This window comes from Mugil cephalus, chromosome 2, assembly GCF_022458985.1.
Source record: "Mugil cephalus isolate CIBA_MC_2020 chromosome 2, CIBA_Mcephalus_1.1, whole genome shotgun sequence".
NCBI classification, from domain to species: Eukaryota; Metazoa; Chordata; class Actinopteri; order Mugiliformes; family Mugilidae; genus Mugil; species Mugil cephalus.
The window spans coordinates 3,494,058-3,514,644 of NC_061771.1; the positions used below are offsets into that span (position 1 = coordinate 3,494,058).

A 20,587-nucleotide genomic window follows, 5' to 3' on the forward strand; every position below is an offset into this window, starting at 1 on the left:
GTGAGCACTCTTTTGGCGCTGACACGTTTGTCACTCTACACTGAAATATGGAGATGGTTTCCTATGAAGAGGATCCTGAATTCTCAATGGTGTATGAAAACTTCAGTGATGTTTCAGACAGGAAAGCTGCGTTAAAGAGCCCCTCTGCTGAAGACAAAAAAGGGACTGCTGCAGAACCTGGTGAGAGAGGGATTATGACATTCAACTTTAAATATAAAAAAAAGACATGGACAACAGTGCTATATACTGAATGGTATTATTTGGGTAAAGCATTTGAATTTTAGAAATCATGAGAATGCTCAGTGCAAAAGTGAAAACATCATATCCATAGTGTTACTAAAAAACATGTTGCATCAACTTTGTATGCATTTTAGAGTCTTGTGCTAACTTCATGTTGTCTGTGAAGGTTCTCAGTCATCCAGGTCATGGTACGCTTTTGGACTAACTTCTTGTTGTTCATCTTCTTCATTTTCATATACATGTGATAGTTACTTTAGACATTTGTTAATGTCAACATAAGGAGGTCAATTTAAGAGTCACAGGTTGTGCCTGTATCCTTAAACCAGTCTTTTAAAACCTTTTGATTTAACATTTAATTTAGGAACAAAATCGAGTGCTTTCAAAGAAAACTGAGCTGAGGGGGTTACAGTATACCCAAGTTTGATCAGATATTGTACTCATATTATTAATGCTGTAGGGACCTGTTTCCTCACCCATATTTCAGAGGCTCAAGTTCTTTTTGGAATTTTGAGACCAAACAAACCTATTTATGTGCGTGTGTGTGTGTGTGTGTGTGTGTAATTTAGAAACAGGAGTAAAACTTCGCCGGCTGGTTGTTGTGGGCCTTGGACTCATGTGTATTGTACAAGCTGCTCTCAACATTTCCCTGCGTCTTGCACACTGTGAGTCATCTTAACACGTTACCAGCTTTGCACCTCACTTCTGAAAAACAGAAAAATGTGTCAAAATTACAGTTACTGTAACAAGTTATGATGATAACAGGGCGTTTACAAAACACTCTGCCTATATATTTTCCACAGTGCTCTGTGGAGAAAAGGGCTGTTGGGCAATGTCATCTCACCCTCATATTTTTATTTTGTTAAATCTTACAGTGCACTACTGACTGTTTCTTCTCATTATTAGGGCCACGGGGCAACGCATGAGTCACTATTGTTATACCACGTGTTTCTTATTATTTTTAGGGCCACGGGGCAATGCCCAAGTCACTGGCCCCTACAGCATAGCCGTAGGGGCCAGTGACTCCAAGAGCTGAAGGGTGAGTTATATATCAAAACGTGCGGTTTGATCGGGATCGGTGTGCTATTACTTTTCTTTATGACATACGAAAAACCGTGAAGAATTTTTAAATCTGTCCATCCTGCATCTCGGCACATAAAATCTGCGTCTGGATGGAAGCAGTTTAAATTCAGGTGCTAAGGGATGGCTAGGGTCAGACAGGACAAGTTTCGCTTTGTTCAGGGCAAGAGAGAGATTTCTTTTAGTGTAGTGCCAACAATTTTACTGCACACTTTAACTATGCCCTGGGGTCTGTTACGTTTTTAAGGCTGACTGACCCAAACCAGCAGCGAATGGTTGCATATGTCTCTGAGTGTAAAAGCGCTTTGAGTACCTTTGAGTAGGTAGAAAAATGCTATATAATAGCAAGACCATTTACCATAAGCCCCTTTTATGGAACCAAGCACTTAGTAAGTCTTGTCGCACATGTCACATACTGTGCGCATACATTTCTCCAGACCAGAGATGAAGATGTTTGACCCAGGAGCTGCGAGGAGGCTGGGGGGTGAGTGTGTCGTGAAGGATGCGCTGCCTCTTTCTACAGTTGAGTTGCTGCGTTTCAAAAGCTTGTCAGCAAAATCTCTGCTCTATCAAGTGACAAAGTAAAAACAAATCTCCAATGATATAGTCCTATTGTTAAAGTATAAACACATTTCCACAGATAGTTCATTTAAGATGAGACCCTACAGGTGGTGTTAGAGGTGATTCAACGATTAAAATTAGTTTTAATTTGTTAAGTCAGTTGTGTTTGCAGAAGGATTTTGATGGTTGTTATTGTCAAATCATCTCAGAATACTTTAACAGTAACAACTAAGAGAAAATATGGATAGAAGTACATAAAGTTATGAGTCACTAGAAATTTTTGTCTCAGTGTCTGAGGAAAAATCATTCACGGAAGACACCTTTTAAAACTATGCAATGTAAATTACAGTTCATATACTTGTAGATCAAAAGAATAAGGTGAAAATAGTAAAAGGGCTATTTGCCATGACAAAAAGTTGCGCACCTTCATTTTGTAATGCCTTGTCGTAAATATTTATTTTGGTGAAAGTAACTAAAAAGTAAGAAGTAACTTATTACTCTACACAGAAGGTAATATTGTAAATAAACTTACTTTCAAATGCAAGTAACTTGTAATATGGAATATATTACATTTTGGAAGTAACTTGCCCAACACTGCCAACAAGAAGCTGGTCAGCCACCAGCAACACACACAACACACCACCATGACACAAAAACACACCAATATATACAAAGGATTAATCTGGAAAATTCCAGTTAACCACACCGCACGCTCTCAAGATCAGCAATCTCAGTCTGTGTGTGTGTGTGTGTGTGTGTGTGTGTGTGTGTGAGAGAGAGAGAGAGAGAGAGAGAGAGAGAGAGAGAGAGAGAATGTGTGTGTGTAATTGTAATCACAAAGTTACCTGTGTTGTGTGTGTGGGGTGAAGAGTGTGTGTACCGAAACAGTAGCTCCTCTCAGGAAAAAATGCAGACCATGGGCATCGTAAAGACTTCCTGAAGACTTTGATGACTTTGATGTTATTTGTTTTTCTATAGTAAATATTTTGGAGACACCTGCAAGTTTTAAACAGGGGTCCCTTCTGCTTCTCTCAGGAAATCTTTGCATTAGAGTCAATGATGAGCAGAGAGAGATGTGACTGCACTCAGAACCTCACAGTGTAAAACCTGCTCTCACTGCTTTGACGAGCACTTTGTGAGACACAGAACAAGTTTGTCTACAACTGTGGAAAAAAATCATGTGTGCAGAGTGTAAATTGTGGCCAGCAGGAGCATGGAAAGAGAAAAGTTTCAGACAATTTCAGACAACTTCTCCCACTCTAGCTGATGTTGTCACCCACTCTGACAAGTTAATTCCACGAAATACACACCCACAATAATCTCAAAATTTCTCCAAAAATGATCATGGTCATTGAACAATGATTGATCAAAAACTATATGACCTATCAACATGTAGATTAATGTACCAATACACAAAACATGTGTCTACAGTTTAAATTAAGTCTCTAGGTGAAAGTATGCCTGAGCAGTAGACATTTGAAAAACTTCATCGATTTTTCTTTTTTGCTCTTTTTTTCACCCATCTCATTCATTTCAATTTTTCCCAGTTTTTCGTGACTTTGTATTTTGTAGAGAAAAGTAATAGAACATCAATCTTGATCAAGCCGCACATTTTGATATTTAAGGGACAAAAAATAAGGGATAAAGATGAAAAATAAGAAACACATAGTATAAAAATAGTGCCTTGGGGCAAAGCAGCTTTTTCATAGCTATAGGGGTCAGTGCCCCTGTGTGTTGCCCCGTGGCCATAAGAAGAAGAAGAAACACAGCGTATAACAATAGTATTAACTATTGTTATACTACGTGTTTAAATTCTAACTAATGCCGCTAATGCTGCTTCCAAACCTGATCAACATCTGTTGCAATTAATGTCATCCTCTCCATGACAGTTTCACAGTATAATTCCCTGTCTGAGGAGAGAGACAAGTGTAAGAAGATCGTCAGCGGTGAGTAAGACAAAAATATTCAGAAATAAACAAGGTTTGGGTCTGAGGTTGTATAGATCCAATACTAAGTAAAATGCTAAAAGTCTTATTGGCTTTAGGACCACGAGGTCATTGGTTTGATCCCTTCTAATTCCACAGCTGAGGTGCCTTGAGCAAGCATCCAAACCTCCCAAACTGATTCCTGGGCTCCTTCCATGCCTGTCCACTGCTCCAAGTGTAATCACTTGAATAGATTACATCCATACATACATTCCTTGTATATGTGAACATATATACATGGCAAATAAAGTTGATTCAAGTTGATGATTGAATATAATGATTGAACCAATGGCGGTCACCAGGTATTGAAGCCAGTTTTGGAAATCTGACTGAGGAGAGAGACCAGCTAAATAGAACCGTCTATCGTAACTAAAATGCTGAAGACACAGAGTTAATGTTCTGAAAGACTAAAATAACGTTTAAAACAACACAATTATGTCAGCATCTCTAGCAATCATATCATATTAGAAGAGAGCTGAATGTTTTAGATCAAGAATAAGATGCCACTAACTTTTCAAAGACAAGTTTTGTGCAGTAGATAATAGAAAATATTTTTCAGATGTTGAGTCCAACTTGACCAAAGTGAGAGAAAAGTTGCAAAGGACCATCTCTGGTAAGTATGATGACAACAACCCTAGTAATCAAACACTATTTAGATACAAGTGATAAAACTGATATGTGCACACAGGACTGATAAATTAATATACGAGATCATGGAAATATGATGACCAGGGCCATGCAGATACCTCTGGCAGGGCAGGTACTCAAAGTTAAAAATCGGTACATGGAGCACACATTTGAAACACCATACAGAAACATACCTTATAACATGGACTATGGGCTTCATTGCTCAGGCCCAGCACCCATTTTGACCAAGCGGCAACCCCCGGGTCTGAGCGATTAAGTCCATGCAGAAGTAAAACAAAAACTGCAGTTCATCAAGTGACCGCTTGAGGCTAGCTCTGAAAGGGAGCAAATCCCCATAGACCCTCATGTTAAAAAGCCCTAACCCTAACCCTAACTTTACAGCCTGGTACAAAAAACGATTTTATTTCACTATTTATGACAACTGTATGGGGGGAGATTTTTTAGTCATTTTACTCATTTTTTGTTAAGGTTTAAAATTCTGCAAAATTAAGGGCGTTCCCGATTTGAGTGACAAGTGGTAGCCTGAGCTAACTGGTAGCGGAGAGTTGGGTTGGTGGGTCTCAACGTCCGTCACAAACACCCATGTCCATATTTAGAGTGCTTGAGTGTGGGAGAAGTAAAATTCATTCAACATGGTGACTGTGGGCTCTGCCCACTTCAGGCTTCACTTGAAAATCAAAAAGTATTAAGATTCAAGTGTTAAATTTGTTATATGCACATCTTTACGCACATAGGACTCACAGATATGCTAACAACTGCTCACTGACAAAAACACTAGATCATGGAACTCTTTTTCAGATGCCGAGGCCACCAACAAAAACCTGACTGGACAGAGTGATGAGCTGAAGAGGAAGCTGAAGGATTTAGGTAATTATAAAAAAAACAGCAGTGGTTAGATCTCATAAGCGACAAGTTAAATGTAGTACATGATACAGATCAAGTAATTAAAGGTTTATTCTGTTATAGTTCAGGACCTTGAATCTACATACTAGTAGATTCAAGGTTCAAGATTCTTTATTCTCAGATGCTTTGGAGCAATGTATCATCATTATCAGTAATGAAATTCTTAGTGCATGGAGCACAAACAACTGCACAGAAGCAAAAATACATAGAAATTAAAAAAAATAAAGATGTGGCAAAATGAAAAACAAATGCAGTGTAGAAAGTATGTTTTGATGTTGTCTTTTTTTCTTGTGAACATGATCTGAATGTGTAATTGCGATTGAAAGCTCTCCACTCAAACTGACAGTTTCCCTGAATAATTCTCTGACTGAAGAGAGGGACGAGTGTAAGAAGATCAACCTTGGTAAGTAAGACAATGAAAGTATGCAACATTCGAGACTTAGTCTGCAGGGGCTTCAATCCAATGTTAGTTAACTTTTCACACTAAGTTAAACTTAGTGTGAAAAGTGTGAAATTTCATATGTTGCAAGTAGATTGATAGCATTATTGTATGGGGTGAAAATGCATGGCAAAGAACCCAAGCACAGGACTCAGGAGTTCATGTTGATGTTTAATGAACAAAAATGCTGTTGGCGATTGACTTTAATTGAGACACGTGAAACACAGGCTGAACCCTCATTGATGGAATGAGAGACAGTTCGACAGTCACTGGATTAATGTTGTCAACTACAAGAGGCCAATGAAACGAGGGGAAATAGGTCTAGTAGAAAGTTAAACTGTCTGACCTACTTGAGATACTGAGGGGCTAGAGAATTTAATGGAAACAAACAAAAATCCAACAGAAGGGCTTTATATACACAAGAGGGCTCAGGGATGACCAGGCACAGGTGAGACGCATGAGGATAATCAACAGGGGTGAAACCAATGAACAATCAAGGGACACATGAGGAAACAAATACAGGAACTCCAGAACAAAACAAAACAGGAAAAACAAAACAAGACACAGACAGACATCAAAACAGAAACATGAGGTTCAACAGACAGGAAGTTACGAAATTAAACAAAATAAAACAAGAAACTCAAAACCATGATCACAAAATAAAAGACAGAACCATGACAAGAAGACAGGCTCAGCGTTGCGCCTGAGGCCCGACAGAAAGCCCTCTGAACGCAAAAGGTGAACAGTGAACAGACTGTGTCACTGGGAATCTGGGAATCTCATGGAGATGGAACACATTCTGGACCAGGAGCTGAGCAGTCTCCAGAGGTGAGGGAAGTTTGGGTAAAGGGACTAAGTGCACAGCTTTGGGGAACCTGTCGTCAACTGTGAGAATGACTGTGTTACCTGCGAAGGGGGAAGACCAGCTAACAAGTCATGAGGAGTCCTGAGGAGAAAATTGTCAAGAGAGCGCATCAGGCTTGACATTCTGGGTACCAGGACTGCAAGTCAGGGTGAAGTCAAAGAAATTAAGTGGAAGTTTAGCTACTTCCAGCCAGTATCTCCACTCCTCCAGCTCCAGGTTAACTGCTATAGGCTTGCAGAGGAAACTGAATATGGAACTCGCCTTGACGAATAGCTTGTTTTCTAGCAAGCGCTGGAGGAGGAAAAAAATGAGGTTGTCATCAAAACAAACAAACACAAATCTGTTCCAGTCTCAGAGCACCTCATTAATCAGGGCCTGGAAGACTGCTGGTACATTAGTCGGGCCAAACGGCATGACCTGGTATTCAAAGTGTCCGAATGGGGTGTTGAATGCAGTCTTCCATTCATCACCTGCACTGAGGTCAAGCTTGGAACCTGAGCATTCTGAAGGAGCTCAATGGTAGAATTAATTAGCGGCAGTGGGTATTTATTCTTAATGGTGATGCGACTGGAGTACAGTCTTTCATGCTGACAAAGAAGAATCTGTCAAGAATTGAGCAAGTTTGAGAGCTCAGTTGACACAGAAAGGCTCTCGAATTGCTCAGGAGGCTGTGGAATGGCAGAACGGAGACAGTGAGTATGGCAAAGGGGACACCAGTGAGAGATAGATCGGGTTGGCCAATCTATACAAGGATTGTGGAACTTTAACCAGGGAAAGACCAACACAATGGATGGGAAGGGAGAATCAATAATCTGTATGGCCTTTAGTTCATGGTGGTTACCAGACATTACAAATTTGAGTGAAGCTGTGTGGTGGGTCTCTCACATGAGAGGAGATGACCATCTAGGGCTGGTTTCTTAGCCTTGTAGAAGTATGAAGGGAAAATTACACTGTCAGGCAAACTCAGCAGCTATGAAATTACCATCTGTACTAGAGTCTACTTGGGCTGAAACTGGAAAGGAAAAATGTTCTATGCTAACAGAGACAGGTAATGGCAACAATTGGGGATTGGAACTCTGGGACATAGAAGATCTCACCTGAACCCCCATGTCCGCTGGTGAGTGCCACTTTTTGGCTAGAGAGCAGACCACAATCAGATTACCTGGCTCCCCGCAGTGCTGGCACCTTCCCCCTCTAAACCTACGTTGCCTCTCCTCTGGCGTGAAACAAGTACTGCTCAGCTGCATGGGCCTGGGGAGGGCGGTTGAGGCACAGAAGATGATGGAAGATGACATTAGAAGAGCAAACTGGGAGCCAGCCTCAAATTCATAGCTGGCCAAAAATCAATAAATGCACAAAGTCGCAGGCCAGAATATTTTTTAGTGCATTTGTTTATACAAGAAGTATAGCCATATAAAACATTTTTTTTTTGCTTGTGTTTTGGGGTTTGCATGCTGTAAGCCTTTTCAGTTTTCAGTGCTGTGTTTTACCTAAGAGCGGTATTTGTTAGGCAAACACATTTGATTCTAATAGAACAAAAAAAAAAAAAAAAAATACTAATAAATAATACTAATAAATTACTATTAATGCTTTGAGTCCCATTGAGGCGGGTCTTCCATTGTCATTTATTTACATATTTTTGTCAGGTCCTGTCCTGATTGACGCACCAACAGCAAAAGTATTCTGGGATTTGTAGTATCAGTGACGCTGTATAATACTGGCTTGCCAGCTCTGGTAGTCATTGGGTATGTGGTCTTGGCCAGAGTTTCACACCTAGGACCTAGGATAGGAATAGAAGTCCTACATAACTGATTACAACCCTGAACTAAGTATAAACTCTGCCAACATCACATCATATCATATCACAAAAAGAAATCAACTAGATCTCCTCAGTCTGTTTTCCTTCTTCCACGTAACTCACACACTCACAAGTCCAAACAGTCCAAACAGCTCGAATCCTTATCCAATCCAATGTCCAGAAGAATCATGTCTGTCGGGGTATTACACAAAACCTGAGTCTATCAAGGTCCCTCCATGGACCCTTTATTGAGATCCACAACAGCTCCTCTGCTGGGGTCAGCTCCTGGGTGGGTGGGCCAACCCGTGGGCCAACCCCCGTACCATTTTCATATGCCATTTTCACAGTTCCAGTGGAGTACAGTTTATCAGTTGTACATGCTTGTGCTACTTACTCATTAAACTGGTCCATTGTCTACCAGGCTTTTCCCTCTCCTTTTAATTGCTAAAGTGGTAACTGTGGATAAATGTCCATTACCTCAAAAAGCCAAGAACAAAAACAATCTTACTTTGGCAATTGTAACTTTACTTCTGGGGCGGCTATGGCTCAGTAGGTAGAGCGGATTGTCCATGAACCGAAGGGTTAGCGGTTTGACCCCGAGTGTGCCATATGCTGAAGTGTCCTTGAGCAAGACACTGAACCCCTAGTTGCTCCCAGTGCAACTGGCGCTGGTGTGTGAATGTGTGTGTGCTTGTGTGAGTGAGTGGGTGGATGTGTCTCTGACTGTAAAAGCGCTTTGAGTACCTTTGAGTAGGTAGAAAAGCGCTAATAATCACAAGCAACTGAAAGGTTTGAAGTTCAGAGTATATTGCAATTACAATAGGAGACCCCTACTATGCCTCACCACATGAAGTGAAGGGGTGGTTCTCAAAGGTACAACAGGATAACATTTGTCTCTTACAGTGTTCACAAGACAGATCATACAATTGGCTAACTTCCCACACAATTGGTTAACTTCCCACAGCTAAGAATACATGTCACGCAGATGACCATAACTAAACCACATTCCTGTCACACAGAAATAGGAAAAGGTCTCTTTTTATGACGTCAAAGTCAGTGACGTCAAAGTCACAAAGGCAATCTAGAAAGACACTTGTGTCCAGCAAAACAACATGAAGGGGATAGCAATAACCCAAACAGAAACACTATCATTGTGGCTGAAAATAATACAGTGTGAAGAACAAAATGCAAACTATTCTTACTTTGTTTGAATTAATGATCGCTAGTAACTTCAATGCCACATGTTTTACTAATAAAGATCTATGTTTAGCTCGTCGTCATCATCATGATAAAAGGGCCATCAACAAAATAATTACATCATCGCTGACGAAACAACATTGTTTTAATGTTAAAAGTAGACTAAAAGTGGGATCAGAAACTTAGAGGGGTCCATAGGAATGAGTTGAAAGTCTTGGGGCTGGGTGTTAGGCTTGTACTCTGGGGTGGGGCTCACACTCCCAGAAACTGCTGGGCTGAGGTGGGTCGGTGCTCTGTGACAACATCACACTGGGGTTCTGCAAAACTTTTGCCACTCTGAACCATACAGCTCTTCCAGACACAGCACTCTCGATAGGCAAAGCCATCAGGAAACTACCAGCAGCCACCACACCCTCACTGCACAGTAAATAACACCCTGACCACAAAAAACACAGCACCATGTAAAGCACGAAGGATCTTTGTCTGGAGGAATAAGTCAAGCCAGGAGTGAAACTGCAACATAGCAACAGATTGATCTCCAATATGTGTATGGCTTATAAAGTGCAGATGAAAGTTGGGGGAGGTAAATATGATGACAATGACCTTAGCAATCAAAAACTATTTAAATTCAAGTGTTAAATTTGTTGTGTGCACATCTTTACATACAGGACTCAGAGATATGCTAACAACTGATCACTGATAAATTAATACACTGATCATGGAAACTCTTTTTCAGATGTCGAGGCCTCTAACAAAAACCTGACTGAACAGAGAGATGAGCTGAAGAGGAAGCTGAAGGACCTAGGTAATTATAAAAATGAAACGCCAGCAGTTGACAGATCTTGGATCCAACAAGGGACAAGTTAAATGTGTTACACAGTGGTGGTTTTGGTTTGGAAACTCTAGTGGGGCCATGCAGGAAAATATTACAATGCAATCTAGAAATACCCTTACAACAAAAAAACACAGTAGATAGAGTGAATCAAGCAACATACAAACTCCACCCAGAAAGGCCAGAGTGAGACTTAAACCCAGACTGTACAGCTCATGGCGTGACGGGTGCACACACATTACAGATCAATAAATATACAAAGTCACCACACACAATTTACCACAGTCAAACGGCCATTGCAGCTCACAAACAGGTGAACAGCTCCATGAAGTTGTGTCCCCCACACACGTATCGGCAGTTACGCATTACGCAAATACCATTATAATTCAAACAATATCAACACTTCATCATCAATTCCATTTACATGAAAAGTAAATTAGAGCCATGAAGTCGAACGGACATCCCAGTTAGGGAGTTTTCCTCTTAAAACCACTCCTGGTTGAATTACCTAGTTTTGTCTTTTCCCTCTTGAGAAATTATTAAATCCTCCGGACGATGTGGTCCCAAAATTTTTGTCTCACACTTCTGCTCAAGTGGTAAAGTTCTGAATCTCACATGAGCCAGGTAGCCAGTACTTGAGCACACTCAACTTCACAGAAGGAAAAATACAACAAATAACTTACAATAGAATTTTAAAAATAAATAAATAAAATGAAAAAAATATATAATGATGCTGATGATAGCAGTAGTAAAAGTTCCTTTTAACAATACTAGACAAAGAATAAATGCAATGTAGAAAGTATGTTTTGTTGTTCATTGTCGTTTTTCTTGTGAACATTATCTGAATGTGTAATTGTGATTGTAAGCTCTCCACTCAAACTGACAGTTTCCCTGAATAATTCTCTGACTGAAGAGAGGGACGAGTGTAAGAAGATCAACCTTGGTAAGTAAGACAATGAAAGTACGCAACATTCAAGACTTGAGAGCGCTTCAGTCCAATATTAGTGAAGGTGAACGTACGTGCAAAAAGTGTGAAACATCATATGTTGCACGTAGTTTGGTAGAGTTGCCATTTGGTTTCTTAGACTTGTAGGAGATTCTTCACATTGACTATGTCATTAATAGAAGACTGAGCTTTGAATTACTGAAACCAAATGACAATCTGTATTAAACAATGCAGTCTGGTTATTTTGAAGTGATGGTATCTTCCAAACCAGGTATAGAGGCCCGATTCAGAAATCTGACTGAAGAGAGAGATGAGCTGAACAGAACTGTCTATGGTGAGTAATTACAATGATTTCATTTGAAAGCTACATGGTAACACAAGTTTTAGGATGAAAGCCAGAAACTTGCATATCTGTGTCACTAGAGATCTCTGTCACTATTGAAGTTCTCAGAAAACGTTATGTATATCGAGCAGAAGAAACCAACTTCCATGAATAAATGAATGATATTAATCAATAGACTATTGAATCTCTTTCTGATAATGAAGCCAGTATTAAAAACCTGATTAAAGAGAGCGAGGACCTGAAGAGAGCCGTCAATGGTAGGCATGACTGTGAAGACATTTGGCATATTAACATCGAGAGAGTAATACAAGTTTTAGGATGATAGTCAGTCACTATTATTATAATTAGGAGGAGAGTTAGACAAAATAAAATAGGAAGTGCTGAACAAAAATGAGAAAACACAAACATGACGAGACATGAATAATGAATAATTCTCTGACTGAAGAGAGGGACAAGTGGAAGAAGATCAACCTTGGTAAGTAAGACAATGAAAGTACGCAACATTCAAGACTTGAAGAGGCTTCAGTCCAATATTAGTGAAGGTAAACGTACGTGCAAAAAGTGTGAAACATCATATGTTGCACGTAGTTTGGTAGAGTTGCCATTTGGTTTCTTAGACTTGTAGGAGATTCTTCACATTGACTATGTCATTAATAGAAGACTGAGCTTTGAATTACTGAAACCAAATGACAATCTGTATTAAACAATGCAGTCTGGTTATTTTGAAGTGATGGTATCTTCCAAACCAGGTATAGAGGCCCGATTCAGAAATCTGACTGAAGAGAGAGATGAGCTGAACAGAACTGTCTATGGTGAGTAATTACAATGATTTCATTTGAAAGCTACATGGTAACACAACTTTAAGGATGAAAGCCAGAAACTTGCATATCTGTGTCACTAGAGATCTCTGTCACTATTGAAGTTCTCAGAAAACGTTATGTATATCGAGCAGAAGAAACCAACTTCCATGAATAAATGAATGATATTAATCAATAGACTATTGAATCTCTTTCTGATAATGAAGCCAGTATTAAAAACCTGATTAAAGAGAGCGAGGACCTGAAGAGAGCCGTCAATGGTAGGCATGACTGTGAAGACATTTGGCATATTAACATCGAGAGAGTAATACAAGTTTTAGGATGATAGTCAGTCACTATTATTATAATTAGGAGGAGAGTTAGACAAAATAAAATAGGAAGTGCTGAACAAAAATGAGAAAACACAAACATGACGAGACATGAATAATGAATAATTCTCTGACTGAAGAGAGGGACAAGTGGAAGAAGATCAACCTTGGTAAGTAAGACAATGAAAGTACGCAACATTCAAGACTTGAAGGGGCTTCAGTCTAATATTAGTGAAGGTAAACGTACGTGCAAAAAGTGTGAAACATCATATGTTGCACGTAGTTTGGTAGAGTTGCCATTTGGTTTCTTAGACTTGTAGGAGATTCTTCACATTGACTATGTCATTAATAGAAGACTGAGCTTTGAATTACTGAAACCAAATGACAATCTGTATTAAACAATGCAGTCTGGTTATTTTGAAGTGATGGTGTCTTCCAAACCAGGTATAGAGGCCCGATTCAGAAATCTGACTGAAGAGAGAGATGAGCTGAACAGAACTGTATATGGTGAGTAATTACAATGATTTCATTTGAAAGCTACATGGTAACACAAGTTTTAGGATGAAAGCCAGAAACTTGCATATCTGTGTCACTAGAGATCTCTGTCACTATTGAAGTTCTCAGAAAACACTAGATCATGGAAACTCTTTTTCAGATGTCGAGGCCTCTAACAAAAACCTGACTGAACAGAGAGATGAGCTGAAGAGGAAGCTGAAGGACCTAGGTAATTATAAAAATGAAACGCCAGCAGTTGACAGATCTTGGATCCAACAAGGGACAAGTTAAATGTGTTACACAGTGGTGGTTTTGGTTTGGAAACTCTAGTGGGGCCATGCAGGAAAATATTACAATGCAATCTAGAAATACCCTTACAACAAAAAACACAGTAGATAGAGTGAATCAAGCAACATACAAACTCCACCCAGAAAGGCCAGAGTGAGACTTAAACCCAGACTGTACAGCTCATGGCGTGACGGGTGCACACACATTACAGATCAATAAATATACAAAGTCACCACACACAATTTACCACAGTCAAACGGCCATTGCAGCTCACAAACAGGTGAACAGCTCCATGAAGTTGTGTCCCCCACACACGTATCGGCAGTTACGTATTACGCAAATACCATTATAATTCAAACAATATCAACACTTCATCATCAATTCCATTTACATGAAAAGTAAATTAGAGCCATGAAGTCGAACGGACATCCCAGTTAGGGAGTTTTCCTCTTAAAACCACTCCTGGTTGAATTACCTAGTTTTGTCTTTTCCCTCTTGAGAAATTATTAAATCCTCCGGACGATGTGGTCCCAAAATTTTTGTCTCACACTTCTGCTCAAGTGGTAAAGTTCTGAATCTCACATGAGCCAGGTAGCCAGTACTTGAGCACACTCAACTTCACAGAAGGAAAAATACAACAAATAACTTACAATAGAATTTTAAAAATAAATAAATAAAATGAAAAAAATATATAATGATGCTGATGATAGCAGTAGTAAAAGTTCCTTTTAACAATACTAGACAAAGAATAAATGCAATGTAGAAAGTATGTTTTGTTGTTCATTGTCGTTTTTCTTGTGAACATTATCTGAATGTGTAATTGTGATTGTAAGCTCTCCACTCAAACTGACAGTTTCCCTGAATAATTCTCTGACTGAAGAGAGGGACGAGTGTAAGAAGATCAACCTTGGTAAGTAAGACAATGAAAGTACGCAACATTCAAGACTTGAGAGCGCTTCAGTCCAATATTAGTGAAGGTGAACGTACGTGCAAAGAGTGTGAAACATCATATGTTGCACGTAGTTTGGTAGAGTTGCCATTTGGTTTCTTAGACTTGTAGGAGATTCTTCACATTGACTATGTCATTAATAGAAGACTGAGTTTTGAATTACTGAAACCAAATGACAATCTGTATTAAACAATGCAGTCTGGTTATTTTGAAGTGATGGTATCTTCCAAACCAGGTATAGAGGCCCGATTCAGAAATCTGACTGAAGAGAGAGATGAGCTGAACAGAACTGTCTATGGTGAGTAATTACAATGATTTCATGTGAAAGCTACATGGTAACACAAGTTTTAGGATGAAAGCCGGAAACTTGCATATCTGTGTCACTACTGAAGCTCTTAGAAAACTTTATATATATCGAGCAGAAGAAACCAACTTCCATGAATAAATGAATGATATTAATCAATAGACTATTGAATCTCTTTCTGATAATGAAGCCAGTATTAAAAACCTGATTAAAGAGAGCGAGGACCTGAAGAGAGCTGTCAATGGTAGGCATGACTGTGAAGAAATTTGGCATATTAACATCGAGAGAGTAATACAAGTTTTAGGATGATAGTCAGTCACTATTATTATAATTAGGAGGAGAGTTAGACAAAATAAAATAGGAAGTGCTGAACAAAAATGAGAAAACACAAACATGACGAGACATGAATAATGAATAATTCTCTGACTGAAGAGAGGGACAAGTGGAAGAAGATCAACCTTGGTAAGTAAGACAATGAAAGTACGCAACATTCAAGACTTGAAGAGGCTTCAGTCTAATATTAGTGAAGGTAAACATACGTGCAAAAAGTGTGAAACATCATATGTTGCACGTAGTTTGGTAGAGTTGCCATTTGGTTTCTTAGACTTGTAGGAGATTCTTCACATTGACTATGTCATTAATAGAAGACTGAGCTTTGAATTACTGAAACCAAATGACAATCTGTATTAAACAATGCAGTCTGGTTATTTTGAAGTGATGGTATCTTCCAAACCAGGTATAGAGGCCCGATTCAGAAATCTGACTGAAGAGAGAGATGAGCTGAACAGAACTGTCTATGGTGAGTAATTACAATGATTTCATTTGAAAGCTACATGGTAACACAACTTTAAGGATGAAAGCCAGAAACTTGCATATCTGTGTCACTAGAGATCTCTGTCACTATTGAAGTTCTCAGAAAACGTTATGTATATCGAGCAGAAGAAACCAACTTCCATGAATAAATGAATGATATTAATCAATAGACTATTGAATCTCTTTCTGATAATGAAGCCAGTATTAAAAACCTGATTAAAGAGAGCGAGGACCTGAAGAGAGCCGTCAATGGTAGGCATGACTGTGAAGACATTTGGCATATTAACATCGAGAGAGTAATACAAGTTTTAGGATGATAGTCAGTCACTATTATTATAATTAGGAGGAGAGTTAGACAAAATAAAATAGGAAGTGCTGAACAAAAATGAGAAAACACAAACATGACGAGACATGAATAATGAATAATTCTCTGACTGAAGAGAGGGACAAGTGGAAGAAGATCAACCTTGGTAAGTAAGACAATGAAAGTACGCAACATTCAAGACTTGAAGGGCTTCAGTCTAATATTAGTGAAGGTAAACGTACGTGCAAAAAGTGTGAAACATCATATGTTGCACGTAGTTTGGTAGAGTTGCCATTTGGTTTCTTAGACTTGTAGGAGATTCTTCACATTGACTATGTCATTAATAGAAGACTGAGCTTTGAATTACTGAAACCAAATGACAATCTGTATTAAACAATGCAGTCTGGTTATTTTGAAGTGATGGTGTCTTCCAAACCAGGTATAGAGGCCCGATTCAGAAATCTGACTGAAGAGAGAGATGAGCTGAACAGAACTGTCTATGGTGAGTAATTACAATGATTTCATTTGAAAGCTACATGGTAACACAACTTTAAGGATGAAAGCCAGAAACTTGCATATCTTTCACGAGATCTTGTCACTATTGAAGTTCTCAAAAACTATTGAATTCACAGAAAACTTATGATAACAAAAATAAACAAAGACTTCGAATAAATGAATAAGTAACCAGTAATAAAAATTCTGATTAAGAAGCAGACTAAAAACTAGTTAAAGGAGGAGGACCTGAGAGACGTCATGTAGGCATCGAGTGAAACAATTGAATATTAATCAGAAGTAATAAAATTTTAGGATGAACAAAAATACAAGTCGAACAAATAATAAAGAAGATGAAAAATGAAAATGGAATGCTGACAAAAATGAGAAAACAAAAATCAACATGAATAAGAATAAAGTCCACTCAAGAGAAGGGTACAAGTGATAGTGTCAACCTGGTAAGAAGACAAGAAATACCAACATTCAAACTTAACAGTCTAAAAGTGAGAAACTAAGTTGACATGAATTGCATGGTTTGGTAGAGTTCCATTGTTTATTTAGGAGATTCTTAATGACATGTCTTATTAAAACTGAGTTTGAATATGGACCAAACAGTATAAACAAGATCTGTATTGAAGTGAGTGTCCAAACGTTATGGTGATAATTACAATGATTTCATTTGAAAGCTACATGGTAACACAACTTAGGATGAAAGCCAGAAACTTGCATATCTGTGTCACTAGAGATCTCTGTCACTATTGAAGTCTCAGAAAACTTATTATATCACGAGAAACACTTCTGATAATGAAGTTTAATCAAAGACTATTGAACTCTTTCGAAAGAAGCCATAAAAAACTGATTAAAGAAAGACTGAAAACTCAATGGAGGCATGACTGTGAAGACATTTGGCTATTAACATCAGAGAGTAATAAAGTTTTAGGATGATGTGTCATATTTTTAATTGGAGGAATTAGACAAAATAATAATTGTGACAAAAGAAAAACACAACATGACAGACATGAAATAAATTCTCTGACTGAAGAGAGGGACAAGTGAAGAAGATCAACCTTGTAAGTAAGACAATGAAAGTACGCAACATTCAAGACTTGAGGGCTTCAGTCAATTTAGTGAATAAAGTACGTGCAAAAAGTGTGAAACATCATATGTTGCACGTAGTTTGGTAAGTGCCATTTGGTTTCTTAGACTTGTAGGAATTCTCACATTGACTTGTCTTAATAGAAGACTGAGCTTTGAATTACTGAAACCAATGACATCTGTATAAACAATGCATCTGGTTATTTGAAGTGATGGGTCTTCCAACCAGTATAGAGGCCGATTCAGAAATCGACTGAGAGAGAGATGAGCTGAACAGAACTGTCTATGGTGAGTAATTACAATGATTTCATTTGAAAGCTACATGGTAACACAAGTTTTAGGATGAAAGCCAGAAACTTGCATATCTGTGTCACTAGAGATCTCTGTCACTATTGAAGTTCTCAGAAAACACTAGATCATGGAAAATCTTTTTCAGATGTCGAGGCCTCTAACAAAAACCTGACTGAACAGAGAGATAAGCTGAAGAGGAAGCTGAAGGACCTAGGTAATTATAAAAATGAAACACCAACAGTCGACAGATCTTGGATCCAACAAGGGACAAGTTAAATGTGTTACACAGTGGTGGTTTTGGTTTGGAAACTCTAGTGGGGCCATGCAGGAAAATATTACAATGCAATCTAGAAATACCCTTACAACAAAAAACACAGTAGATAGAGTGAATCCAGCAACATACAAACTCCACCCAGAAAGGCCAGAGTGAGACTTAAACCCAGACTGTACAGCTCATGGCGTGACGGGTGCACACACATTACAGATCAATAAATATACAAAGTCACCACACACAATTTACCACAGTCAAACGGCCATTGCAGCTCACAAACAGGTGAACAGCTCCATGAAGTTGTGTCCCCCACACACGTATCGGCAGTTACGCAAATACCATTATAATTCAAACAATATCAACACTTCATCATCAATTCCATTTACATGAAAAGTAAATTAGAGCCATGAAGTCGAACGGACATCCCAGTTAGGGAGTTTTCCTCTTAAAACAACTCCTGGTTGAATTACCTAGTTTTGTCTTTTCCCTCTTGAGAAATTATTAAATCCTCCGGACGATGTGGTCCCAAAATTTTTGTCTCACACTTCTGCTCAAGTGGTAAAGTTCTGAATCTCACATAAGCCAGGTAGCCAGTACTTGAGCACACTCAACTTCACAGAAGGAAAAATACAACAAATAACTTACAATAGAATTTTAAAAATAAATAAATAAAATGAAAAAAATATATAATGATGCTGATGATAGCAGTAGTAATAGTTCCTTTTAACAATACTAGACAAAGAATAAATGCAATGTAGAAAGTATGTTTTATTGTTCATTGTCGTTTTTCTTGTGAACATTATCTGAATGTGTAATTGTGATTGTAAGCTCTCCACTCAAACTGACAGTTTCCCTGAATAATTCTCTGACTGAAGAGAGGGACGAGTGTAAGAAGATCAACCTTGGTAAGTAAGACAATGAAAGTACGCAACATTCAAGACTTGAGAGCGCTTCAGTCCAATATTAGTGAAGGTGAACGTACGTGCAAAAAGTGTGAAACATCATATGTTGCACGTAGTTTGGTAGAGTTGCCATTTGGTTTCTTAGACTTGTAGGAGATTCTTCACATTGACTATGTCATTAATAGAAGACTGAGCTTTGAATTACTGAAACCAAATGACAATCTGTATTAAACAATGCAGTCTGGTTATTTTGAAGTGATGGTATCTTCCAAACCAGGTATAGAGGCCCGATTCAGAAATCTGACTGAAGAGAGAGATGAGCTGAACAGAACTGTCTATGGTGAGTAATTACAATGATTTCATTTGAAAGCTACATGGTAACACAAGTTTTAGGATGAAAGCCAGAAACTTGCATATCTGTGTCACTAGAGATCTCTGTCACTATTGAAGTTCTCAGAAAACGTTATGTATATCGAGCAGAAGAAACCAACCTCCATGAATAAATGAATGATATTAATCAATAGACTATTGAATCTCTTTCTGATAATGAAGCCAGTATTAAAAACCTGATTAAAGAGAGCGAGGACCTGAAGAGAGCCGTCAACGGTAGGCATGACTGTGAAGACATTTGGCATATTAACATCGAGAGAGTAATACAAGTTTTAGGATGATAGTCAGTCACTATTATTATAATTAGGAGGAGAGTTAGACAAAATAAAATAGGAAGTGCTGAACAAAAATGAGAAAACACAAACATGACGAGACATGAATAATGAAGAATTCTCTGACTGAAGAGAGGGACAAGTGGAAGAAGATCAACCTTGGTAAGTAAGACAATGAAAGTACGCAACATTTAAGACTTGAAGAGGCTTCAGTCCAATATTAGTGAAGGTAAACGTACGTGCAAAAAGTGTGAAACATCATATGTTGCACGTAGTTTGGTAGAGTTGCCATTTGGTTTCTTAGACTTGTAGGAGATTCTTCACATTGACTATGTCATTAATAGAAGACTGAGCTTTGAATTACTGAAACCAAATGACAATCTGTATTAAACAATGCAGTCTGGTTATTTTGAAGTGATGGTATCTTCCAAACCAGGTATAGAGGCCCGATTCAGAAATCTGACTGAAGAGAGAGATGAGCTGAACAGAACTGTCTATGGTGAGTAATTACAATGATTTCATTTGAAAGCTACATGGTAACACAAGTTTTAGGATGAAAGCCAGAAACTTGCATATCTGTGTCACTAGAGATCTCTGTCACTATTGAAGTTCTCAGAAAACGTTATGTATATCGAGCAGAAGAAACAACTTCATGAATAAATGAATGAATTAATCAATAGACTATTGAATCTCTTTCTGATAATGAAGCCAGTATTAAAAACTGATTAAAGAGAGCGAGGACCTGAGAGAGCTCAACGGTA

General features: G+C 38.5%; 1 protein-coding gene across 1 annotated transcript in view; it reads left to right on the top strand.

Moving 5' to 3' along the window:
- LOC125001510 (filamin A-interacting protein 1-like) overlaps window positions 1-20,587 on the top strand; it is a 21,883-nt gene continuing 1,296 nt past the window's right edge. Inside the window, exons 1-20 of the mRNA XM_047577242.1 lie at window positions 1-180; window positions 807-902; window positions 3,768-3,824; window positions 4,423-4,476; window positions 5,310-5,378; window positions 5,761-5,817; window positions 10,450-10,518; window positions 11,432-11,488; window positions 11,763-11,825; window positions 12,584-12,646; window positions 13,405-13,467; window positions 13,616-13,684; window positions 14,597-14,653; window positions 14,928-14,990; window positions 15,733-15,795; window positions 16,553-16,615; window positions 18,137-18,205; window positions 19,111-19,167; window positions 19,442-19,504; window positions 20,263-20,325. Coding sequence (XP_047433198.1) covers window positions 48-180; window positions 807-902; window positions 3,768-3,824; window positions 4,423-4,476; window positions 5,310-5,378; window positions 5,761-5,817; window positions 10,450-10,518; window positions 11,432-11,488; window positions 11,763-11,825; window positions 12,584-12,646; window positions 13,405-13,467; window positions 13,616-13,684; window positions 14,597-14,653; window positions 14,928-14,990; window positions 15,733-15,795; window positions 16,553-16,615; window positions 18,137-18,205; window positions 19,111-19,167; window positions 19,442-19,504; window positions 20,263-20,325 — 1,348 coding nt within the window. The 5' untranslated portion in view covers window positions 1-47. The remainder of the gene's footprint in view (window positions 181-806; window positions 903-3,767; window positions 3,825-4,422; window positions 4,477-5,309; window positions 5,379-5,760; window positions 5,818-10,449; window positions 10,519-11,431; window positions 11,489-11,762; window positions 11,826-12,583; window positions 12,647-13,404; window positions 13,468-13,615; window positions 13,685-14,596; window positions 14,654-14,927; window positions 14,991-15,732; window positions 15,796-16,552; window positions 16,616-18,136; window positions 18,206-19,110; window positions 19,168-19,441; window positions 19,505-20,262; window positions 20,326-20,587) is intronic.